The sequence below is a fragment of the Andrena cerasifolii genome, chromosome 11 (genome assembly GCF_050908995.1).
Source record: "Andrena cerasifolii isolate SP2316 chromosome 11, iyAndCera1_principal, whole genome shotgun sequence".
NCBI lineage: Eukaryota > Metazoa > Arthropoda > Insecta > Hymenoptera > Andrenidae > Andrena > Andrena cerasifolii.
In genome coordinates, this window is record NC_135128.1 from 11,457,799 (window position 1) to 11,478,089 (window position 20,291).

General features: G+C 40.2%; 6 protein-coding genes and 1 long non-coding RNA gene across 12 annotated transcripts; 3 read left to right on the top strand and 4 right to left on the bottom strand.

The window, feature by feature from the left end:
* Nucleotides 1-2,821: 2,821 nt before the first annotated feature.
* Dronc (Death regulator Nedd2-like caspase) lies at nucleotides 2,822-5,260 on the top strand. The gene is made up of 6 exons (XM_076823260.1): nucleotides 2,822-3,034; nucleotides 3,131-3,375; nucleotides 3,467-3,749; nucleotides 3,830-4,089; nucleotides 4,269-4,533; nucleotides 4,636-5,260. Exons 1-6 carry the CDS (start codon nucleotides 2,897-2,899, stop codon nucleotides 4,753-4,755), a joined length of 1,311 nt encoding a protein of 436 aa, XP_076679375.1. The 5' UTR covers nucleotides 2,822-2,896; the 3' UTR covers nucleotides 4,756-5,260.
* Nucleotides 5,261-5,873: 613 nt separating this feature from the next.
* Nucleotides 5,874-7,777, bottom strand: Reg (proteasome regulator gamma). 3 transcript variants are annotated; one of them, XM_076823263.1, is made up of 5 exons: nucleotides 7,597-7,769; nucleotides 6,957-6,989; nucleotides 6,544-6,864; nucleotides 6,322-6,458; nucleotides 5,874-6,214 (listed from the first exon to the last, which is right to left on the bottom strand). In XM_076823263.1, the coding sequence occupies exons 1-5, from the start codon at nucleotides 7,630-7,632 to the stop codon at nucleotides 5,992-5,994; spliced, it is 750 nt and encodes a 249-aa protein (XP_076679378.1). In that variant the 5' UTR covers nucleotides 7,633-7,769; the 3' UTR covers nucleotides 5,874-5,991. The 3 variants fall into 3 exon arrangements, with proteins under 3 accessions (XP_076679378.1, XP_076679379.1, XP_076679380.1); XM_076823264.1 differs by lacking the exon at nucleotides 7,597-7,769 and adding an exon at nucleotides 7,056-7,091; XM_076823265.1 differs by lacking the exon at nucleotides 6,957-6,989 and having other exon boundaries at nucleotides 7,597-7,777.
* Nucleotides 7,086-7,430, top strand: LOC143374811 (uncharacterized). The gene is made up of 2 exons (XR_013086753.1): nucleotides 7,086-7,228; nucleotides 7,263-7,430. It is a non-coding gene; the product is annotated as an uncharacterized LOC143374811 (long non-coding RNA).
* Nucleotides 7,778-8,205: 428 nt separating the features above from the next.
* On the bottom strand, nucleotides 8,206-10,635 carry Rpn6 (regulatory particle non-ATPase 6). Its single transcript, XM_076823262.1, has 4 exons — nucleotides 9,841-10,635; nucleotides 9,379-9,773; nucleotides 8,982-9,306; nucleotides 8,206-8,876 (listed from the first exon to the last, which is right to left on the bottom strand). Exons 1-4 carry the CDS (start codon nucleotides 10,159-10,161, stop codon nucleotides 8,646-8,648), a joined length of 1,272 nt encoding a protein of 423 aa, XP_076679377.1. The 5' UTR covers nucleotides 10,162-10,635; the 3' UTR covers nucleotides 8,206-8,645.
* A 382-nt stretch (nucleotides 10,636-11,017) lies between these two features.
* On the bottom strand, nucleotides 11,018-14,629 carry LOC143374809 (pleckstrin homology domain-containing family A member 8). Of its 2 annotated transcripts, XR_013086752.1 has the most exons (6): nucleotides 14,140-14,629; nucleotides 13,969-14,024; nucleotides 13,771-13,892; nucleotides 13,521-13,671; nucleotides 13,213-13,407; nucleotides 12,161-12,286 (listed from the first exon to the last, which is right to left on the bottom strand). XR_013086752.1 is itself a non-coding variant. In XM_076823266.1 (5 exons), exons 1-5 carry the CDS (start codon nucleotides 14,279-14,281, stop codon nucleotides 12,110-12,112), a joined length of 648 nt encoding a protein of 215 aa, XP_076679381.1. In that variant the 5' UTR covers nucleotides 14,282-14,573; the 3' UTR covers nucleotides 11,018-12,109. The 2 variants fall into 2 exon arrangements, 1 of the variants encoding a protein (XP_076679381.1); XM_076823266.1 differs by lacking the exon at nucleotides 13,213-13,407 and having other exon boundaries at nucleotides 11,018-12,286; nucleotides 14,140-14,573.
* Nucleotides 11,059-11,811, top strand: LOC143374810 (transmembrane protein 17B). Its single transcript, XM_076823267.1, has 4 exons — nucleotides 11,059-11,197; nucleotides 11,272-11,375; nucleotides 11,502-11,615; nucleotides 11,674-11,811. Exons 1-4 carry the CDS (start codon nucleotides 11,146-11,148, stop codon nucleotides 11,695-11,697), a joined length of 294 nt encoding a protein of 97 aa, XP_076679382.1. The 5' UTR covers nucleotides 11,059-11,145; the 3' UTR covers nucleotides 11,698-11,811.
* A 52-nt stretch (nucleotides 14,630-14,681) lies between the features above and the next one.
* Nucleotides 14,682-18,987, bottom strand: LOC143374805 (uncharacterized). Of its 3 annotated transcripts, none has more exons than XR_013086751.1 (4): nucleotides 18,823-18,987; nucleotides 16,608-18,151; nucleotides 16,170-16,499; nucleotides 14,682-16,065 (listed from the first exon to the last, which is right to left on the bottom strand). XR_013086751.1 is itself a non-coding variant. In XM_076823259.1 (3 exons), the coding sequence occupies exons 1-3, from the start codon at nucleotides 18,985-18,987 to the stop codon at nucleotides 16,286-16,288; spliced, it is 1,923 nt and encodes a 640-aa protein (XP_076679374.1). In that variant the 3' UTR covers nucleotides 14,682-16,285. The 3 variants fall into 3 exon arrangements, 1 of the variants encoding a protein (XP_076679374.1); XR_013086750.1 differs by having other exon boundaries at nucleotides 14,682-15,028; nucleotides 15,410-16,499; XM_076823259.1 differs by having other exon boundaries at nucleotides 14,682-16,499.
* Between the last annotated feature and the right edge of the window lie 1,304 nt (nucleotides 18,988-20,291).

The window sequence follows — 20,291 nt, forward strand, 5'->3', positions numbered from 1 at the left end:
AAACTAGAAGGAGCTAACCACATCGTAATCAACGTAAAATGGCGTCGGAAACAGGGAACGGAGAACGGAAGAGCCTCCTGAGGTCGTGCCGCCATTGTACATCACACTCACCCTTGCTCTTACCCTCACTCCATCCTCACCACCCTTACCTTCGCCCTTACCCTCATGCTCATGCTCATCCTCATCCTCATCCTCATCCTCATCCTCACCTTCGCTGTCCTATGATACGTGATATACAACTTTTTGGGGGAGGCATAGCAGAAGAAATTGAGGTTGTTTGCCAATGATAGAAGAAGAACGTAAAAAATATACATTCTCAGCAGTATCGCATTATTAATTAATTGTTATGAATTACATGGGAAGTAAATACCTTTTTCTTGGTATTTTAACACACACGGTATTTTAATACACAAAAACGGATTTCTATATATCGAATTTAAAAAATAAAACACTATCTTACTTACCCAGCCGCCGAAGATCAATATTTCATTTATGCGTACAAGTCGTACAACAGTGGTTTCCAAGTGCGGCAATTGACGTTTAATTTGAAACCCATGGGCCAAGTTGGTTACTGCAATAAATAAAACAACGGGGAATGTGGCGAGTGAAAATTTCTGCGAAAATCGTTCCTCTTATTGTCTGCTATGTGTAGATGTATGTAGAATGTACTTGTGTCTTCCTCAAAACAATGTAATAATGGATTTGTAAACTGTCACTATTGCCGAACAGGATTGTTGAACGTTTCGATGCATGATAGCCGTACTACAGACGAGTTATAAGACAGACTTAACATCTTGTGGGATTTCGTATCACACAAACTGAAATATCGACTTTGTGAAAATTCAATTGTTCTGTCACGCACCTGTGTGAAGGAACGGCGACTCTGGGAACTATATTCAATCCAATTAGAGGAGTCGGTAATGTGAGTAATTAGTAAAAAGTTGATAAGGCCGATAAAGTAAAAAATACTCTTTCTTTTGTGGTACACGAGGGAAGATGCATATCACAGACCAGGAATAGAGGCGAAACTTCCGAAAACCGGTCAAACCCGATTGGGCTGAAATTTTGCAAATAGCTTCATTTTGCATAAAAATAACGTTTGCGAGAAGGATTTTTGGCGACTCGAAAATTTTTTTTTTACCATTTCAATGTCATTCTCTATCTTACCGACAGAGCGGAGAATCGGATTCAACAGTTATTCAGTGCATTCTCCTTATTATTCTCCTGTATATACATATTTAATATCGTTCAATAATGTTTCGAATGGGTCTCTGCCTGACTTCTTCACTCACATCGGTTCGCTACCATGCTTTACGCGCCCGCGAGCGGGCGCGCGCCCCCCGCCCCAAACTAACCCAAAACCAATACTAATACCCAGTATCAAGCTGATATCTCTTTCTAAGTTGATCTCTGTTTTATAGATTTTAGGAGATTAATAAGGAGAATGCACTGAATAACTGTTGAATCCGATTCTCCGCTCTGTCGGTAAGATAGAGAATGACATTGAAATGGTAAAAAAAAAATTTTCGAGTCGCCAAAAATCCTTCTCGCAAACGTTATTTTTATGCAAAATGAAGCTATTTGCAAAATTTCAGCCCAATCGGGTTTGACCGGTTTTCGGAAGTATAGCCTCGTTCAATAATGTTGAGAATGCATTGAAGCTTGGCCCCGTGTAAACTCACATCGGTTCGCTACCATGCTTTACGCGCCCGCGAGCGGGCGCGCGCCCCCCGCCCCAAACTAGCCCAAAACCAATACTAATACCCAGTATCAAGCTGATATCTCTTTCTAAGTTGATCTCTGTTTTATAGATTTTAGGAGATTAATAAGGAGAATGCACTGAATAACTGTTGAATCCGATTCTCCGCTCTGTCGGTAAGATAGAGAATGACATTGAAATGGTAAAAAAAAAATTTTCGAGTCGCCAAAAATCCTTCTCGCAAACGTTATTTTTATGCAAAATGAAGCTATTTGCAAAATTTCAGCCCAATCGGGTTTGACCGGTTTTCGGAAGTATAGCCGGAATAGAATAGACCTATCATCTTATAGACTTGGTGTTGCCAGAAGCATCGACGCAGTATAAGATAGACCTATCACCTTATGGGGCTTCGTGTCACTACCCAAACTGTGTTACCGACCCATAATTTCAGGACTGAATTCAGCGGCCTCTGTTCCAGAACAGCGACCAACTCAGCAACTACTTTGAAATGTGTCATCGCTTCCGCACAGCGAGGTATAGGACAGACCTCACACCAATGTAAATTTTTGTCACAAAAATATATATATATACTACACGTATTGTAATTGTACTCATTTAATCCTTAATATTGCTAACGATTAGCGTTAGTTGCAACTCATTGGTCCATTGTTCTCGCTGGCGCACCTTATCTGTTTCCTTACAACTTTCGTTTCATCAAGATTTTTTAGAATTAGTGAAGTGTAAGAACGCGAAAGTAATTGTTGAACTGAGAAATGTGACCAAAATTTGACGAAAATTTGGCTTGAAGGAGAATCAGAAGAAAAATCTTACCGTTTCTGACAGATTCATGAGACGATATTACGATATCTCCGTCATGCGTGAACCGATTTTATTGAATTTGGTCTTATTCGAAAGCTTATAAGCGGTTTACATGAGAAAAATGCCTTTAAATTTAGAAAATATAGCAGGCGTAATGAGATATTAATGAAATAAGTTTCAAGTCAGGTTGGAATAGCCGTGCGACGAGTAAATGATAGCGGTAGCGACAGTCGACATATACAGGGTGTCTTTCATGTACTTGGCGTCGAGATATATTTACATTAGATATATATATATGTACCTACGCTACGCCACGCCGACGTTGAAACAAACGTTCGTTTCCTTGATAGTAATGGGAATTTTTTGATTTTGCTCAAGATGAATCAAAAGCATCGGGACGCGATAGATTCGTGTTGTGAGGACATTGTGCCTAGAATCAATGTCGTCAAGTTATGGCCAAAATTATTGGAGAATAAAGTATTTAATAGAGACGATGTAAATGTCCCACGCTGGATGGTAAAGATACTTATATACGTTATTCCTACGTGTAACGATTGTGTAGAATGATAAATTGTATAGACTGATTTGTATAGTTGAAATTTATTACCGTAGAAAAGCCTTGTCAACGAATCAACCGTACGAGACATCTATTTAACTATAAAAACACGGGGGCCGTTCGCGTTCGATCGTTTCCTTGCGAGTCTAAGGCAGAGTGGGCATGAGAATTTGGCTGATACTTTAGAGAGAAAGAAAATTGCTGCTTTCCCCCATAATGGAATGCAAACGATTGATAATGAAAATAATGCCACAAATGATATTGATACAGAAGAAACAAACCTTATTGTGTCCACGGAAGGGTAAAATGCTTCCAATTGATACATTAATTAACTTTCACTTCTTTTCTAATTATAGCTATTAAACAAATTTTGTATTATCTTTTACAAAAAGGGCACAAGATAATTTCTTCCATAATATGCAGCAGTCTGAGGTACCCCTGCAGATTCAAGTACGAAAGGCTACAGAATTTTTAGACGGACCTGTTTACGAGAATGTTCAGAAGTATCCAATGCGAAGTAAACCTCGTGGACTGGTCTTATTAATTACAAACATAAATTACACATACTCTGACGAACTGCCTAGAAGTTCAGCTGCGCTCGATGAACAGAATCTGAAGCAACTATTTCAACAAATGGGTTTCCAGGTTATTCCTTATTTGGACCTGACAGGACAGGTACGAATATTTCAACATTTTGTAGCATCGTCAAGGAGGGTAGGAAAGCTTTTAATTGTGATAAATTTGTGTTTCCCAAGGAATTAATAGAGAAGGTCAAAGAATTTTCTCAACGCGAAGACTTGCGTAAGGTCGATTCGTGCTTTGTTATCATTAGCAGTCATGGTACCATAAATGCCCAGTACGAGGTGACAGAAATTGAAGGTGTGGACTATAATGCAGAGAGTAAATTACAGAATTACAAAAGTGTTTTCTGCATGGATATTTTAGACTATTTTACCACAGAAGCTTGCCCCCATCTTGCGGGAAAACCAAAAGTATTTATGTTCCAATTATGTAGGTAAGTATCACGGAGGAACGCTCGCAATCAATGTATTTCCCCCCCAGAGACAGACTAGAAAACTATATGCTGCAACATCTGTTCGCTCTAATCTACAGGGACATTTAATTGCTGTGTCTTTGATACCGTTGCAAATGATATTTCGTCCAGTTGGGGTAATTGAAAATAATATCTTTCAGAGGAGAAAAGAAGCAGAAGTCGGTAAAAGAACCACGGCATACAACGGATACGTGTAATTTCCATTCGTCCGACGAAATGACCAGTCGTAAGGTGAATGGGAACGAAACAATGAGGAATTACGCGGACATGTTAGTCGCATATGCTACCCTTCCAGGGCATGCTGCTTTTCGAGATAAAATAACTGGCAGCTGGTTCTTACAAATTCTATGTGAAGTATTTATGAACTATTCGTACAAAACTCATCTTCAAGACTTGCTAAGTATGGTGAGGAAATTTGATTAAAATTTCTACCATGTTGGGCCACTGCCATATTGGCACTTATTGTTAGTTATACTGTAGTATTCATTGCTCATTAATGTTCTTCAGGTTGACGATCGATTGAAAATACAGAGAACGACGAAGGAAGAATGTCAAACTTTAACGGTAACATTGATAGGGTTTAATCAACATTGTTATCTTAACCCTGGTCTTTTTGAAGAAACATAATCAAAATGATTGGAAAATCATGAATTACCAGAGGAATCGAATGAACCGATAATTGCATCCCATGAAATTGATCAAGAAGAAATGTGTGTAAATTTGTACGTAATTCGCATGTAATCTACGCATAATCTACACATATCCAAGAAATTATTTAACGTGATGGAAAAATTGGTCTCGCGATGTGTATCCTTGTCCTTCCAAAACGATGAGAGAAAAGCAATGACCAGAGAGGAGAGATGAAGTTTTTGCACGGAGAAGGGGAGACGAGAAAGAGACTGGATAAGTAGAAATAGCAATAACGATGACGAAAACGGACACGTACACATGTGGTAAATTATTGAAAGCTGCTCAAGCACCTATTTGTACGCAATACATTTTTTAGAAAAGTGGAACGTATGTTAACCACGCGTACTCTTGAACAGAAAATTGTACAAGATCATTTTATTTTTTTTAATTTAAGCGTTTCGTGATCATACACGTTAATAATAAACATGTAATAAAAATTGAACTTCGCTATAACAATGTGTTACCTCAAGTTTTCGTGTGGTACAGCATTTTAAAAGAAAGAGGACGATTCAAGTCAGTAGCATCTAGAAAAAATGTGTGCCGTATCTTGTTTTATGTTCTAACGAACTTACAGCAGTGATTTACAAATTACATGTCTCATTATATTCTAGACTCAATTAGATGGTAGGATAGATACTGCAACATTTTCGCATCTATTACAGTTTTTCATACGTACTTACGGTACAGTGGATAATCGAAAAGGTAGGATTTAGTTTGCTGCGATTTAAACTTCAACCGAACTATTGTTTTGATCTAAATAAAAGAAACTAAGCGATTTTTACTACACTGGTTGATTATGTTCACTGTACATACATACTTCTTTTTGTTGACATAATGTTCTGTTCTACAGAGTGCAGCGTGACCATCAATTTAATCTGTACTAATCTGTAGTACCGCGCTTTATGTTGCAATGAATATCGCTCAACGGTGGGTGGTGGTGGTGGTGGTTACGGTTACAACGATCGGATGAAAAAAGAAAGTAATAATTCGAACTTTCCACTGAAAAGTCGAGAATAACACTCTCTGTCGCACGTGTTCTGTTTTCTTGTTCCTCCTCTTCCTCCTATTCCTCCACTTGCTCTTCTTGTTTTTCTTGTTCTTTTTCGTTTTCCTTTCGTTATCGTCCTGTACATTACCAAGTATAAGTAATATATGTGCATACACTATGTGAGTTTAATACAAGGATTGCGTATTGGAAGAGCGTGGTTTCTTTATCTTCTCCAAATTCTTGATTACCAAATCGTGCAGAGAACAATAGCGATTACGGACCTCGCACATAACAAGCCAAAGACTCACATATTCTTTCTCGTCCAACTCTTGGACCGCTCTTCTGTAATCGCTAATGTGTGGGTACTTGGCAACTTTACTAACAATCTTTCCTCTAGAGATAAAGTACCTGGCAAATTGAGAAATGTTTTTGTTTAGCAAAATTGCATTACGTTTTATGTTTCGTTAGAAACTAAAATTCCGAGGGACATTCCGACGGCATTCATATTATAATACCTCGATATTTGATCGAAAAATGCAGCAGCCTCGCTTTCAACGGATTGTATCTCAGCAAGTGTATCTTCCTGGATCGACACACCAAAATTATTCCCATCTTCGATTTTTGGAATCAGGAAAGAAATCCACATTTTCAACTGAAATTTTAATGATAGTCTATGTAAACAATGGCAACGTTTTATTGCTTGGATGAAAATTTGTATTATTTCATGGGATACCTACCAAGTTAGAATCTTCCAACAGTTGTCGAATATAAGGTTTGACTATATGAATAAGATCGCACAAGGGCTTATTACAAGGTACAGGTCCATGTGGTAATACCATCACTTTAGTTCCACTAGTATTATCTATGCTATTATCTATTTTTTGCTTCTTCGTGGTAGGTCCATCTTCGGAATGATTAAGAATTATAGGATCTGGAATGGGTACGTTTAAATCTTGATGAACATCCGACAATTTTCTATTACAAAATCCAGGTGTCTCCAACAGTTCGTTCAATTTCACGATCTTCTCTGGAAATCCTTTCAACAGCAGCTGCTCAGCCTGAACAATGTAAATGATTTACATACATGGTATATCTTGTTAGGGTTGAAGCAAAAAAAAACCATGTACCAAGGAAATATTTAAATAATTACCTTAGTTTTAAGAGAGTCTTTATATTCCTGAACCTGTAAGAGCAACGCGAAACTTGTTGAATTGGTAGATGGTATGTTAATTATTGCCACAATACGTACACATTTTAGATGCAGATACATATTTAATTATTGATACGACGTCTACTTGTCTCCAACGGAATTGAACGTGGAAGATTTTCTTTGTAAACGATGAGTTTTAATACATTATTCTACATCGATAGGTAGGCGATTGATTGTCCATCGAGTCGTGAGATTAGTCAAAATAACAAAGAGTTATGAGAAATTGTATAAGGTTTGAAAGGAAAGATTGTAACGATATTATATGCATATATGTACACAAGCATTGTTTTTTTGTTGTAATACATACATAGGTATTATATCACTGGTCGAGTTCAACCACTAAAAACGTGAACTAACTGAACGGATGATAAATCCAGGTATTAATAGCACCTTCCACGGAAATATTGTTAAAAAGAGAAACTACCGCGACTACGACCTCGAGCGTAACGATGCCGGCCCGAGTTAAACGCTACACTAACCTAAACATTCCTACTTGTAGTTTATCAGATGACCAACGCGGCCAACTCAGGCCAATAATTCTGTTGATTGCGACTGATATTGTAAGAGAAAATATTTTTACCTTCTGTGCTGTAGTACCCGCCATTATACAGTCCATAAAAAAAAAGCTTTAGAAAATATAACCACACTGTCTCTTTGTTGTAACGTACGACTTCAAACAGGAAGTAGCGATGCATATTCCTACTACGCCATCAAATCAGAATCTGTAACGCTAGCGCCGTTACGGTAATTCCATTGTAATATCAATTTCTTTCGTTTAGAAAATACCGTGTATTCTGTTATTATACCGTGAATTATAGAAGTTTTCGAAATATTGCAACGGTAAAACGGCACGCCAACTTTTCGTTTTTCATTCGTTACGCATCGAATGACACATGTAAATGCTCAATAGAATTTCGCATAGGTATATGTATATATGTATGCATTTGCGTAAGGATAGTACATATGTATATCAACCATATCGTTCGAACGATTGAAGAAATACCGATATTACCGATTACAGAAAATTGGTTGAAAATCAGTTTCTCCATTATATTACTATAGAAATGAAAAGATCTCAATACCCACATGTACCAGTTACGTACATACATATATGTAGGTAGTAATGTTTAATAATAGAAGTAGAGGAAGAATGGGTAAAGCGTGGTCTAACTTATGATAAAAAAGAGAATAAAATTTTGCGATTTTTTATTTCTCACTGCATCAAGAGGATAAGTAAAGTAATAAAATTAATTATTTCCCTTCGTGGCATTGTATTTCATAGTTTATACACCACGATCTCATCTTCCTGTTGTGTTTTTCAAGACAAAGTGGACAAAAAGTCCTATGAAAAGTTTCCTATGTACGGCAGAAAAAGAAAAGAAAAAATACGTAGCACAGTACATACTACGTTGAGATGGTTGAAATTTTGCATTTCTAAACATTATGATACCATCGCACCCGGTATCGTTCGGAAAAAAACAGAAAAGGTAAAAAATGTCGGAGGCAAGAATATATTACAATAAACATGAAGAAATGGAATTTAATTAGGTGTCTCGCAACACGAAACGATAGTTAATGGTAATAATAATCGTAAGAAATTTTGCTGGCAGAAATATATATTAAACAAGGCTAAGTGAGTTTTTTCGCTTTTTGATAAAGCGTGTCGACGACCTTGCCCATGCTGTGTATCGTATCCAGTGCAAGTTCGTAAGTCTTGTCGCGGGGAGTGTCTTCGAAAACGATTAGAACACCTTCACCCTGATCGAGAACACCCTTCAATTTTTTATCCAATATCATCTGCGAGAGCTTCTTCTCAACTTGCGCTAGTGGTAACGATATGCAAGTCGCAATATGGCTTACCTATATTGAAGGGCAAAGAAAAAGAGGAAGCAAAATGAATGAGTAATTCGAAATCTGAGGAGAAATGTGATCTCGATCGGAAGTAGACTACAGTAGTAGATATACCTGTACACGCGAATACGGTTCGACCAAGCGACACAAGTTTTGCTCAAGCATCGCGTCGTAAAGAGAACCGAGATGAGCGCGTACAATTACATCGTCCTCGAGTTCCTCTCGATACTTCTTAACAGCAGCCTGAAAATCTGCTAGTGAACGCTGATGACTAGCTTCGGCGACGGCCCGCATTGCATCCAAATCTCGGCCAGCATATTTTACGGGCAATTTACCGGACATGATGGACTGAACGTCATCCGGTGTTCGTAACATGATTTTCGACAATAACATGTACTTCAAAGCCGTTAAAGCTTTCGGGCTTTCGACGCTGTCGTACCTAGACACAACAGCAGCGTTCGATATAAAAATACATGGGTGAAATTTAAGCAACTTGCAACCCCCAACTTACCCCTCGAATGCCTCGTAGAAATAAGAATAAGCTGTTTTAAAATCTCGTTCATCCGCTGCGTGTAAGATCCCAGATTGTAAATCTAATGCAGCCTGCATTTTTGGTGGACAATAAATTGCATTAGCTGTTGTTCTAGCACTGGTAAGAGCTGCTCTCGCTTTTGCTAAATTACTCAGCGCATGATAAGTTTTGCTCTCCAACAATTGGACTTCCACTAATAGTTGTTTGTCATCCAACTTCTTAAGTTCCTTGAGTAAAGCCGAACCTAACTGTAGCGCTTCGCTGTACATACCAGTATCAAAATACAATGCTATCAAACGTGCTTCCAGCGATTGTCTTAAAAATGTCCTACGTTCCTCTTTTGCCCATTCTATACACTCTTTACACAACTGGACCTGTACGGAGAACAAAAGACAGTGAAACTGGCAACTAGAATTTAATAAGAAGCATATGCCAAGATACCTCGATGCCAATACCGGCTTCTAGATCCAAAAAAAAGTCCACCAACGATCGTACGAGCTTCGCAGCTTTAGCTTTGCTAATTAAACTAAGAAATGGTCTGGTAGCTTTTATCAGTTCAGCCAATTCTTTTGCTTTGCCTTCTTTCTTATAGAGCTCACCAAGGTGTAGAATACCTTGCTCCTTCACTCGAATATTATCTTCGTCATCTTCGGTAACACCGATTGTTGGATCGGATACAATTTCGTTTAACAGCGAAATACCCTCGCTACGATTCGTCATCGAAACTGCTTGGGCCCGCTCGAACAACATCGCACCGGCCATCTCAAAAACTTACACCCTCTTGGAGGATTCGATACAGAAAAGCAATAACCTCTGTTCTTCTCGAAAGAATGATCGTTCTTATGACAACTAAAGCAGTTCCTTTTTAAAAATACTTTGACATTCAATCAAGTGTACGGAGCAAAAGAATCAGTCTAGTACGTTAAATGCTCCATACGCTTGCAAATAGAGTTATTATGAGCTTTCCGACACTTTGCGATGCTTCGTGTGTTCAGTGTTGTCACTTTGTTGGTTGACCGACCGGATCGCTCCAGACCGCTCGCTTCAACCCGCTTGATCCTCACTCCTCAGAACCATAAAGCTCGTGTCACGCTGCTACGTGAGTCAATTCAACCACTAATTTTAATAGGGATGAATAGGGATAACGTATCATACGCCATTTTCACTTATTGCTTTTCATCGTAAAACACGTACACTCATTTACACGTTTCTACTACACAATAGATTACGTTTCTTCTTGTTTCTATGTACATACATACTTATAATACGATGCAAAACGTAAGTAGGTATGTATGTATCGGTACACTGGCGTTTGGCGTGTTTCCACGCCAATTTTAGTTTGCACCTTTCACCGCTATGTGGTGATCAGTGGTGACTGGTGATTGGTGAACCCTGGTGAACGCGAGTAACGTGAGTCAACGCGAATGATAGGATAGTGTTATTTTATTCGTCCGTGAGTCAAACAAGAATTTAAAACGCTTTTTAAAATTTAGAGTGATAACCAAACAGTTTCGTTGTTGTTTATTGTTAATTACTGATTTGATTTACAGTGCCTCTATAAGGGTTCAAGAACTTTTCACACTGCTAATACATAACGAAATAAACCAGTTTGCATATCTTCCATATAACCTCCGTTTATATATTAACTATATCATTCATTATGTCGAGAATAATTTCGAACGCCATATCGGAATGTGGTGAACGATCTACACTTTACAATTAAACTGTATAAATATATAAATTTTCATGCAGCCAGCGTCCTTACTCAAACATTCTACGGAGCAATGTACCTACTATCGTAAGTTTTTGCGCGATTAGGAACGGTTGCGCGATTTTCTGCCAAGGCCTAAAATAGAATACAATGGCTTGCAGGAAAGAAAACGAGACCGAACTTGCCATTTCAAATGGCTCTATACATCGATCTTTGGATTTTTCCAGTATGGTTGTTGATCACCATTACAAATTTGGAGGCCAAAGTAAATACACTGCCTATCGTAACGCATAATTCTTTTACATGTTGGTGGAGATTAAAGTCATCGTCGTTCTGCTTAATCCGGCTTCAGGCAAATCATATTATGTAATTGAATTTCCTAATCTTGCAGTACGAAAGCTTGACGAGTGTTTCAAAAGTGGTTACACTAACAGCAGTCCTGGTACTTTTAGTGTTTGAAAGTTTAAAGTTATATTTGGGATATCTTGGAAATCTTGGTGGAAAGGTAGTTGTATTCTGCGTATAGTATGAGTGTACGCGTAATGTACGCGTAATGTAAGAAGATTGCTTACAGATTCCAGAATTAGCCAGTTGTTGGTTAATCTTGACACTGATACAACTTCCTCTGGATGTGTTTCTCCTTTTCGATTATGAGACACTGTTGCATCTTAGTAAAACATTCATTCATTCCTTTACGACTGGTCTAGTTCTTATTGAAATTGTAACAGGTATGATTGCTTTAAAAAACTTAGCAGACCAACGTGCTAAAATATTTTACCTGGCACAGCTATACAATATGCGTGAGAGACATTAATTTGGTGATTACAATTATATCTCGATTATTATTCTATACAAGTGTTGGGATTAATGTGAAACAATGAAACCTTACATGTCGTATCAATGACTTTGTAATATGTATCTGTTTCCCACAAACTCTGCATCTTCCTCGTGTCCTCCGTTACGCATAAACATATATTATCTGTGTAATAAACTAATATTCTATGGTGTACTCTGAAGACGATGAGTTTTATAAAATAATTGTAGCACCGAAACGTTTTGCCGCAAATTTGTCAGGTAGATTTCCATGTTGTGCGTAAAAATTTCATTTTGATCAGCTTGCTGGCTGGTTAGTGCTTGTAAAAATTGCGAGCGTGTGGGCATCATACGAGAGAGGAGCTGTTGATAAAACCAGTTGAATTTCAGTGAAATTTCACTGTCACACAGTGGGTGTAAACTGTAAACTGTATCTACTTGGAAGAAGAATGGTATATTATACTAGGTTAAAGTAATCTATACCATCAGCATTAATATTTTAAAATTTAATTTCGGGCCTTCATTAATTAGCACTTGTATGTATACGATTGAGTCATTGAGTTGGAGGTTGTGAGAAATACAATGCTGTCTCGAAAAGAAGCCATCGATAGCGCCGCAACTTCTTTTGTAGTTGCCGTGGCGACGCGTGGCGACTGGTGAGTGAGAGATGCCAGAGAGATCTATTCCGTCCTTTCGAACCGACTTCAAGAAGGTGGAGGTTATAGATTCGACCCGTATTATTTTTTTTTTATATTTGTCCCCGCATAACTGCTCAGCGTATGGACCGATTTTCATGATCTTTTTTTTATTTGAAAGAGGGCGATGCCCCGGTGGTCCTATCCTACACTACATCAATATTGGCCCAATATTCTGCCAGTTCTGGATAATGATAAAGACTATTGTCACCTAATTATTATTATTTTATGCACGTCCGAGTATATCTCCTCAGCATGTTGTGTCAATATATATAAAACTAAAAAGCTAAAAATAAAAAATTAAAAAAAAATTAAAACCGACTTCAAAATAATAAAAATCCATTAAAAAGTAAAAAATAATTTTTCCCCTTATTTAATCTACGACTCTCATATTTTTAAGTCGGCGCCTCATCATTTTTATTATTTTGAAGTTGGTTTTAATTTTTTTTTTAATTTTTTTATTTCGATAGACGTCTCCGCGACGTCTAGTTTATGGTTTGTTGCGGTCGCGCTGTCGCTGCCCCCCTATTCAGTCTTATTGTTAGTCCCTCCCATTAGTCAAATGCAAGCCGAATCGATCAAGTATCTACTTACCCGTCTTGCAAAGAGCTCGCGCCCGGTCCCGATGTGTGGGTTCTTTTAAAGGCAAAACGAGACAAAACTATATATAATACTTAGTAAGTAGGGGCTAGAAAACCTCTGGTGGTTCAGGTATGTATGTCGCATTATTGACTATACTTTGCCTATTTTAATCTTAATTCTAACTGCTGGTGGCGTTGCGATGGTATTCTATTTGGAACCGATAACGTTGCATGTGATACGAAAGTGATCTAAAGTCGCCAAGACGTGTTACAAAAATTTACGTTAACTTTTGTCCGCTGGTTCGATAAATGCGTACTTACATCGAAAAGCTGTTGTGCCATCCATGCGTGATACGGTTCCAAGGCCTCTTTGTAAGACTTTTTTAAAAATGCCACTAAATCCTCAGTCGGCGTACCCGTTTTGGTGTCTTGCACAATTTTTTCAAAAAAAAGTAAAATCATGTTTAAAGCTCTGTAATTGGTACATATTAGAATTCATTGAAGCAAATGGTCGATAAAGAAGATGAAATCGACCCGAACCGAGACAAGATAAACGATTAAAAGCCTATACCTAGTTAACCACAACAAAGCATCTGTAGCGATTAAATTGGTTTTGGTAGCTTTTTCAATTAAAATCATGTCTTGTAGCGTTACATTCTCTTCTTTGTTCGTTTCGTGCGTGGCTGTGAGTTTCTGCAAATAGATTTGAATGCATAACTTGGGATGGTACGGGCGCCTTGCGCGCGTTGAGTGTTTTAATGAAACTTACGTCGATATTGCCTTGAATGTCATATTTGATAGGAGCGAAAACTTTGCCGAGTTTATCTGAAAGATTGGTTCACGATTCATGGCAGTGGTGAAACTATATGTATACATATATTACATGTGTTCGTGTACATAGCATAGCAACAGATGGGCCCACGTATGTATGTTTACATACCTACGATTCTCACAATGCCACGAGCTGCAGCTAGGAATTCTACTGTGTTTATCTTGCCTTGCACGATTCCTGGGAACAGAGGTTTAATCTCACTTTGTGGCATATCTTTGCTCTCTTTTTTACTGGGAGCGAGCCGCAACATTGTTTTCCGCTTGGAACGAGCGTATATGTACGAGTATATGTATATGCATATGTAGCTTGAATTAAGAGTATATACGAAACGGTCTGTAACAGAGACGTTGTGGTCTTGAGATCGATACACGTTCAACTAGGCACAAACAATTTCTTCTTCGTTCCGTATACGGATATGCTTCGCCAAGCGGTTTCAGTTGATAAAGCTGATAAACAGTGATATCTTTGATAAGTACTTGTCACAATAGGAATTTGTGGAGTACCCGGATGTGGCCGATAGCCTCTAAACATATTCTAATTTGTCATTTTGTAAATGATCCGTTACAACGAAATGAACGTCGCGTCGTGTATATATTGTAGGTAGGAATAACGGTGCAGGGTAGTGGTGGGGAGGATAATCGTAACAAGAATGGTGTTGTACTTGTGATATTTTCCTATGTTATACATATATGTATAACGATTTGAGTAGGAAATACAAAGATTTAAAGTACTATTTCGTTGATTACCTTGGTAGTTTGGCTGTGTGCAGAGCATTCGTGTATCTCATCTTGAGCGACAGTATATCCTAATGTGAAGTTTTCGCTTTTATTAGTTAGATTGTACTTTAACTACGCCTACATATATTATTATCACCGGTAAGGCATCCTAGTTACTTTTATCAAGTTGATTTTATATTCGTAAAGTGGCTGGCGAAATAACGCACATGTCAATGGAAATTTTCTCAGTATCTACAGTTAGTAAAGAAAGTATTTGGACGCTTTGTAAAATCGTATAACTTTTTTAGAATTGGTCCAAACGACATGGTTTTTTTTTTAGGAGCTAGAATGATTAGTTTGCTAAATGGTGTGTTTCGCAGTTTTGAAAAAAATGGAATTGGTCGTAATATAAAAAATAAATAGTAAAGATAGAAGTTTTTTTTAACTGATTTTGATGAAATTTTAGGCATGTATATAACTTACTTCAATCTACAAACGGGTTTTTTGAATTTTCATTACAGGCTCACAAAAAAAGTTAAAAAAACTACCTTTATTATTTTTTTTTGCTATTCCAACCAATTCCATTTTTTTTCAAAACTACGAAACACGTCACTTAGCAAACTAATCATTCCAGCTTCTAAAAAAACCCATGTCGTTTAGACCAATTCTAAAAAAGTTATGCGATTTTAATAAGTATCCAAATACTTTTTTTACTAACTGTATATATTATTATCTATGCATCGTCCCGTGCTTCTTTTGTCGCATTTGCATAAGTGATTTGCAGGAAATCAAAAGAACGTTTGCCATTCATACATGCGTACATGCGTGGTTCGTACATTGTAGTAAGTTTGTAAGGCTTTCCTGTTTGAGGTGTGATTTTATCAAGTACATATATGTACATACATACATCCGAGTTTGCGGTAGAAAGCAATGTTTGGAATGATATTTACAAAAGGTATCATAGTAGTCTCTCAAGTATAGGTTTCACAATATTGTATAAAATTCATATTGATTCACGATGTTCTAAATCTGCTAAATATGTATCTACTAACATTCTACATGCAGAGGTCTTTCTGCCGCCTCTTTTTTTATCTCTCTCTCTCCGTTGTATTTTATGGTTATGTATTATAGGATCTATATGTAGATACCATCAGATGGTCTCCACGTTTCGCGTAGAAAGCTCTGCTATAGCAGTATTTACTCGAGTATGTGATAAAGATTGAGAATATTGTTTCCGAATGTGGCGTATTAGTGGAATAACGTACCCGGAGTTTCCTCGACTACGAAGGGAATACACATACATACACACATACGTACACTGGGTTTCCGAGTTTGGCCTGGTTCAGCCTGAAGCGGATTATGTACATAGTACAATACATATCAATATGGTGTATGTACATACGTACGATACGAGACGATGACGAATCACGGATAGAGACGAGGAAGGAACTGGCGCACTGGTATCGAGTATCGATTCGCATCGTTTGGCACTGATTGCGCATCCTTTCGAACGTGTATAATGAGCGTGGTGTGGAACTTCAGAATGCTGTTGGCAGAGGATATTTGAGTAGATTGCCAGCGGAATCTTCAGCGACGAGAGTCAAGGCGGTCAGAGAATGGGGCGGAGGTGATGGAACTAGGGCCTCCAAAGGTGGTCGAGAGCCGGGGAATTGCCGTGAACCGACTACCATCCCACCCGATGTTTCCCTGAGTTCAATCACTCGTATTCCGAATCGTGATCTTACAACATTCCTGTGATCAAACAGATATTATTAGCGTCGTTACTTAGGTACATCGTATACATAGGTACGCAAGTAGGTATAGCTGGGCTAGCGGCTAGGGCATGCGTAGGTATTATACCTTTTTCCATCGTATTGGATGTCATGAGAGTGCCGACTGGAGATGTTATCGATCTCGGTGTTGAACCAGCGATGGTAGGCGAGGAACGCCGCGCAGGAGGGTGTCCAGAATGTGCGATCGGCGAGCGCGTTGGTGAGAGCGATTTGTTGCTCGGATTGCGTGGAGCCGGCCTGTAAAATAGTTTTGGAGAAGGATCTGTTGAGTTCGGGACTGGCGGGGGCGGATAGCCTGCCGAGTATCCGGGGTGGACTCTGCGAAGGCGAGGGCCGCGAGGTTTCGGAAAGCAGACGACTTCTGCGAGGGCTGGTTAAGAGGGCGAACGGTTCTTGTACCGTGACCGTTACGCTGAGCGGCCTGGTCAACGCGACCGTTGTGTGCTGCGGATCTCGTCGCAGAACGGGATTACGGTTACAGTCGATCCCGGCGGCGCGCGCGGCGACAAACACACGGTCGACGTAGTCGAATCCGCGGCCCATTATGCCTTCGCGAGTATGGCCAAGATCGAAGGTGTGACCCAGCTCGTGGAGGACCGAGCCGAGAGTGGTGGCCAGGCAGCCAGCGTGGGTGCCGCGATAGTTGCTATCATCCATCAGGTGTTGGGTATCGACGAGCGTCACGTCCAGCAATCTCGGCAATATCTGAGCCATACCGGTGGGCCATGTGTGAAGGCAGGCCGAGCCGAACAAGGCCAATCCACCACCGCCGAGGGCGGCGTGGCCTTGAGTCCTTGCGAGGGTATCCTCGTGAGTACGCGGATTCGGCGCGCCTTGATACCTGGTGCAAGAGAGAAATGCAAGGTACTTGCGATCTTTCGAAGCCAAAGGGCCGGTCATCAGTTCTCGCGCGATCAGCTCCCAAAGTTCTCGTTGGTTCATCGCTCGTGCTCTGTCAAGATCGAGCATACTGTGCATCACCAAGCACTCCGGCCCGTCCAAGTCTCGCTCCAGCTGGAACGTCTTCCTTCCGTGACCGGCTTCCTTCAGTTTCTCTGCCGTGAGGGCTTGAAGGAGTCGGGCACCGAGACCAATTCTGGTCGCGGCGCTCTCCGGCGACCGATCCTCTTCTTGCGGCCCTTGGAAGTATCCGTCGTGGCCGGCGCAAATCACGTAGACCGGGGTTACGCGCAATCTCGTCATCCGTGGCTCGTGGATCACGAGCAGTTTCTTCCTTCGCCCAGCTGCTTCCACTTCTAATTTGTTTGGGCCACGCGCTAGTTCCACTACCGCGCGAAACTCACCTGCCACGATCGGCCATTCGGAACTATGGTTCCTCTGGTTCCGCACCGTCACGAACTTGCACGCTGTTGGCGCTTGGCCCCGTATCAATGCTAAACTGTAGCACAAGCTTTCTCCGTCCACTAAATTTGTCACCGATATCTCTTCTGGATTCCCATTCCTCGCCGATTTCCATCTCCGATTATCTCGCTCTCCGTCCTGTGAGAATTCTCTGTCACCTTCGTATTTACATCTCTGTTGACGGCGCTGTTCTGGCTGCGGTTGCTCCTGCTGCCGACCAACATTTGGTAAATGTGTATCTGCGAGTACCTGCGAAATTTCCGTACTCTTTACGTTCCGTTGCAGTGATTTTTGCAAAGCCACTAATTATATTCATTTCCACCGTGTATGTAGAATAATAATAGGTAATAACAACTGTGTCTACAAGTCTAATTACTTTCCTCCATGATAGATATAAATTACTATTAGTACCTACTTACTTACTACTATTACCTATGCGTCGCGCCAATGCAAACTGTAATGTAATTCCAAGAGGTGCTGCGACCTCGTGGCAATTTACAAAAACTCTAAACCTCCCGAGGATTAACTCTTTTTCTCCGTCTTATTGCGCTTATCGTGTTTATCGTTATTTCGTTATTTCGTACTGTAGAGTGCCGAAAGGAAGAGAACGAGCTCCGATGAGTTTGAACGGTTCCTCAATGAACCCCGCACGTTCACTTTTAATCGTCCGCGTTATAAGCTTAGATCAGGAGAGTAGGGGCAGCGGGTATCGAGAAGAAAATCGATTAGATTTCAAGGATAAAAGTTCTTCGAGTTCAAGCTACGAGACACAGATAACCAATATTCAACTCTAATTGCCCGGATTCTGACCGTTGTGGGTGTGTGTGTGTGTGTGTGTACAGCTCGAAAGGGTATAGGCTGGAATAGCCTGGTGGAAATGATAGACGATCTACAGCTTTGATTCCTAATTCTCGACTTACCATTTTACAGGAAGCGTGCCGAATGTACACGTTAAGTAGAAGAGAAGGAAGGAAAGAGCTAAACGATGCTTCAGCCGGTTCCGTACATGCGGGAAGAGAGACTGTGGCGCCGAGACGACGGTGGACGGCGGGTTGCGGTACTATGGCGTCGCTGCAGCGACGCATGCAGTGGCAGCCGCGCACCCGCACTCGTGGCTTCTCTTCCCTTCTCTTCCTTCTCCGTTTCTCCTGTTTCCTCCTCTCTCATTTTACTCTCCTTAAACGTCACTACCTCCCTGCCTCAACCAGCTTCATCCCCTACTCCTTTTGCGCACAGCCGTTAACATTGTTCGAGAATATTATTCTTCTTTTGGCACATACACATGCACACATGTCCTCTTCGATTAAAATTCCAATCGCCTTCCAGCCACAACGAGCGCACGTGTATACGCGTGCGTGTATGCATATGTATGTACCCATAGCCGTGGTAAATGCGAAACTGCCCAGTATTTTATCATGGTGGTTCGCATGGTACGTGGTGCGTCGCGTTCGGATCGGATATGATGAGAAGGGAAAAGAGGAGGAAATCGAAGGGCCAGGAAAGGAAGGGAATGGACGTCCGAGTTGTGTCGAGTCGAGTCTAGTCTTATGACCCAGCTGATTCTGTTTGCCATGAACCGCAAATTCACCATATCGGTGTAGGTTCGTCACTGACAACCTGTGAGCGGGAAAACTATCGCCGACAGCCTCGGTGACCTACTTGTTCGCCAAGGTTACTCGGGAAACGGTTTGCATTTTCATAAGTTCGCAATGCGATTGGACGATTTGCTCCTCACAGTTAACCATGTAATTCGATTTGACTCTATTCGATTCGGAAGAGGCGGCGATAAAACGAGAGACGGCCTAGGCCTAGAAAGAAGAAAGCGGCAGAGTCATTTGTATTTTTTTTTCTTATCAACAAGTCATCAGAATTTCTTTGCTCTGCATCACGATAAACAGTGACCTCCGTAGAAGAGTTAAAGGTGACGGGGTGGATCGGTAGCTTTGAAGAAATGTATCACAATAGATGATTAGTATTTCCGCGTGATCGCTGGTACTATCGTGGATGTACATACCTAGTAGCTACTGTTCGATGTCCTACTCTAATCGGGCAACTAGGTTCGTTTCTATTACTATCGAGGAGACAGTAGGGCAACTTTCAGGGTAAGCATTTTTTGCGTAGCAGAATAAATGTAAAAGCGAAACGATCGATGGGGCAGACAATGCCAAGTGCTGCATAATGGAAAACGTGATCGGGCTTGGCCAGGATGTATGCAGTGCAAAGTATGTATGTAGATCTATCACTACCACGTGATTCAAACTACATAGGTACATGGATGAAAAACTTTGCAGGCGAAGCGAATTGTGTGAGAGATGATTACCAAGGCTATTTGAACCAAAGCAGCTACATACATAATTACATACCTACAAATCACAGAGCGATACGCGCC

What these genes read in the sequence shown, in the direction of transcription:
- Dronc (XM_076823260.1), top strand. Translation starts at nt 2,897, where the DNA reads ATGAATCAAAAGCATCGGGACGCGATAGATTCGTGTTGTGAGGACATT. An exon ending in ATTTGGACCTGACAGGACAG is followed by an intron (nt 3,750 to 3,829) that starts GTACGAATATTT and finishes GTGTTTCCCAAG; the next exon opens with GAATTAATAGAGAAGGTCAA. An exon ending in TTTATGTTCCAATTATGTAG is followed by an intron (nt 4,090 to 4,268) that starts GTAAGTATCACG and finishes AATATCTTTCAG; the next exon opens with AGGAGAAAAGAAGCAGAAGT.
- Reg (XM_076823263.1), bottom strand. Translation starts at nt 7,632, where the DNA reads ATGGACTGTATAATGGCGGGTACTACAGCACAGAAG. An exon ending in AAGACTCTCTTAAAACTAAG is followed by an intron (nt 6,865 to 6,956) that starts GTAATTATTTAA and finishes TACATTGTTCAG; the next exon opens with GCTGAGCAGCTGCTGTTGAA. An exon ending in TGTTGGAAGATTCTAACTTG is followed by an intron (nt 6,459 to 6,543) that starts GTAGGTATCCCA and finishes TTAAAATTTCAG; the next exon opens with TTGAAAATGTGGATTTCTTT.
- Rpn6 (XM_076823262.1), bottom strand. Translation starts at nt 10,161, where the DNA reads ATGGCCGGTGCGATGTTGTTCGAGCGGGCCCAAGCAGTTTCGATGACG. An exon ending in AAGCCGGTATTGGCATCGAG is followed by an intron (nt 9,774 to 9,840) that starts GTATCTTGGCAT and finishes TTCTCCGTACAG; the next exon opens with GTCCAGTTGTGTAAAGAGTG. An exon ending in AACCGTATTCGCGTGTACAG is followed by an intron (nt 8,877 to 8,981) that starts GTATATCTACTA and finishes CCTTCAATATAG; the next exon opens with GTAAGCCATATTGCGACTTG.
- LOC143374810 (XM_076823267.1), top strand. Translation starts at nt 11,146, where the DNA reads ATGCAGCCAGCGTCCTTACTCAAACATTCTACGGAGCAATGTACCTAC. An exon ending in GGAGCAATGTACCTACTATC is followed by an intron (nt 11,198 to 11,271) that starts GTAAGTTTTTGC and finishes AATGGCTTGCAG; the next exon opens with GAAAGAAAACGAGACCGAAC. An exon ending in TTACAAATTTGGAGGCCAAA is followed by an intron (nt 11,376 to 11,501) that starts GTAAATACACTG and finishes CTAATCTTGCAG; the next exon opens with TACGAAAGCTTGACGAGTGT.
- LOC143374809 (XM_076823266.1), bottom strand. Translation starts at nt 14,281, where the DNA reads ATGTTGCGGCTCGCTCCCAGTAAAAAAGAGAGCAAAGATATGCCACAA. An exon ending in ACATTCAAGGCAATATCGAC is followed by an intron (nt 13,893 to 13,968) that starts GTAAGTTTCATT and finishes ATCTATTTGCAG; the next exon opens with AAACTCACAGCCACGCACGA. An exon ending in GCTTTGTTGTGGTTAACTAG is followed by an intron (nt 13,672 to 13,770) that starts GTATAGGCTTTT and finishes TACCAATTACAG; the next exon opens with AGCTTTAAACATGATTTTAC.
- LOC143374805 (XM_076823259.1), bottom strand. Translation starts at nt 18,987, where the DNA reads ATGCGTCGCTGCAGCGACGCCATAGTACCGCAACCCGCCGTCCACCGT. An exon ending in GGCACGCTTCCTGTAAAATG is followed by an intron (nt 18,152 to 18,822) that starts GTAAGTCGAGAA and finishes GAAATTTCGCAG; the next exon opens with GTACTCGCAGATACACATTT. An exon ending in ATCCAATACGATGGAAAAAG is followed by an intron (nt 16,500 to 16,607) that starts GTATAATACCTA and finishes GTTTGATCACAG; the next exon opens with GAATGTTGTAAGATCACGAT.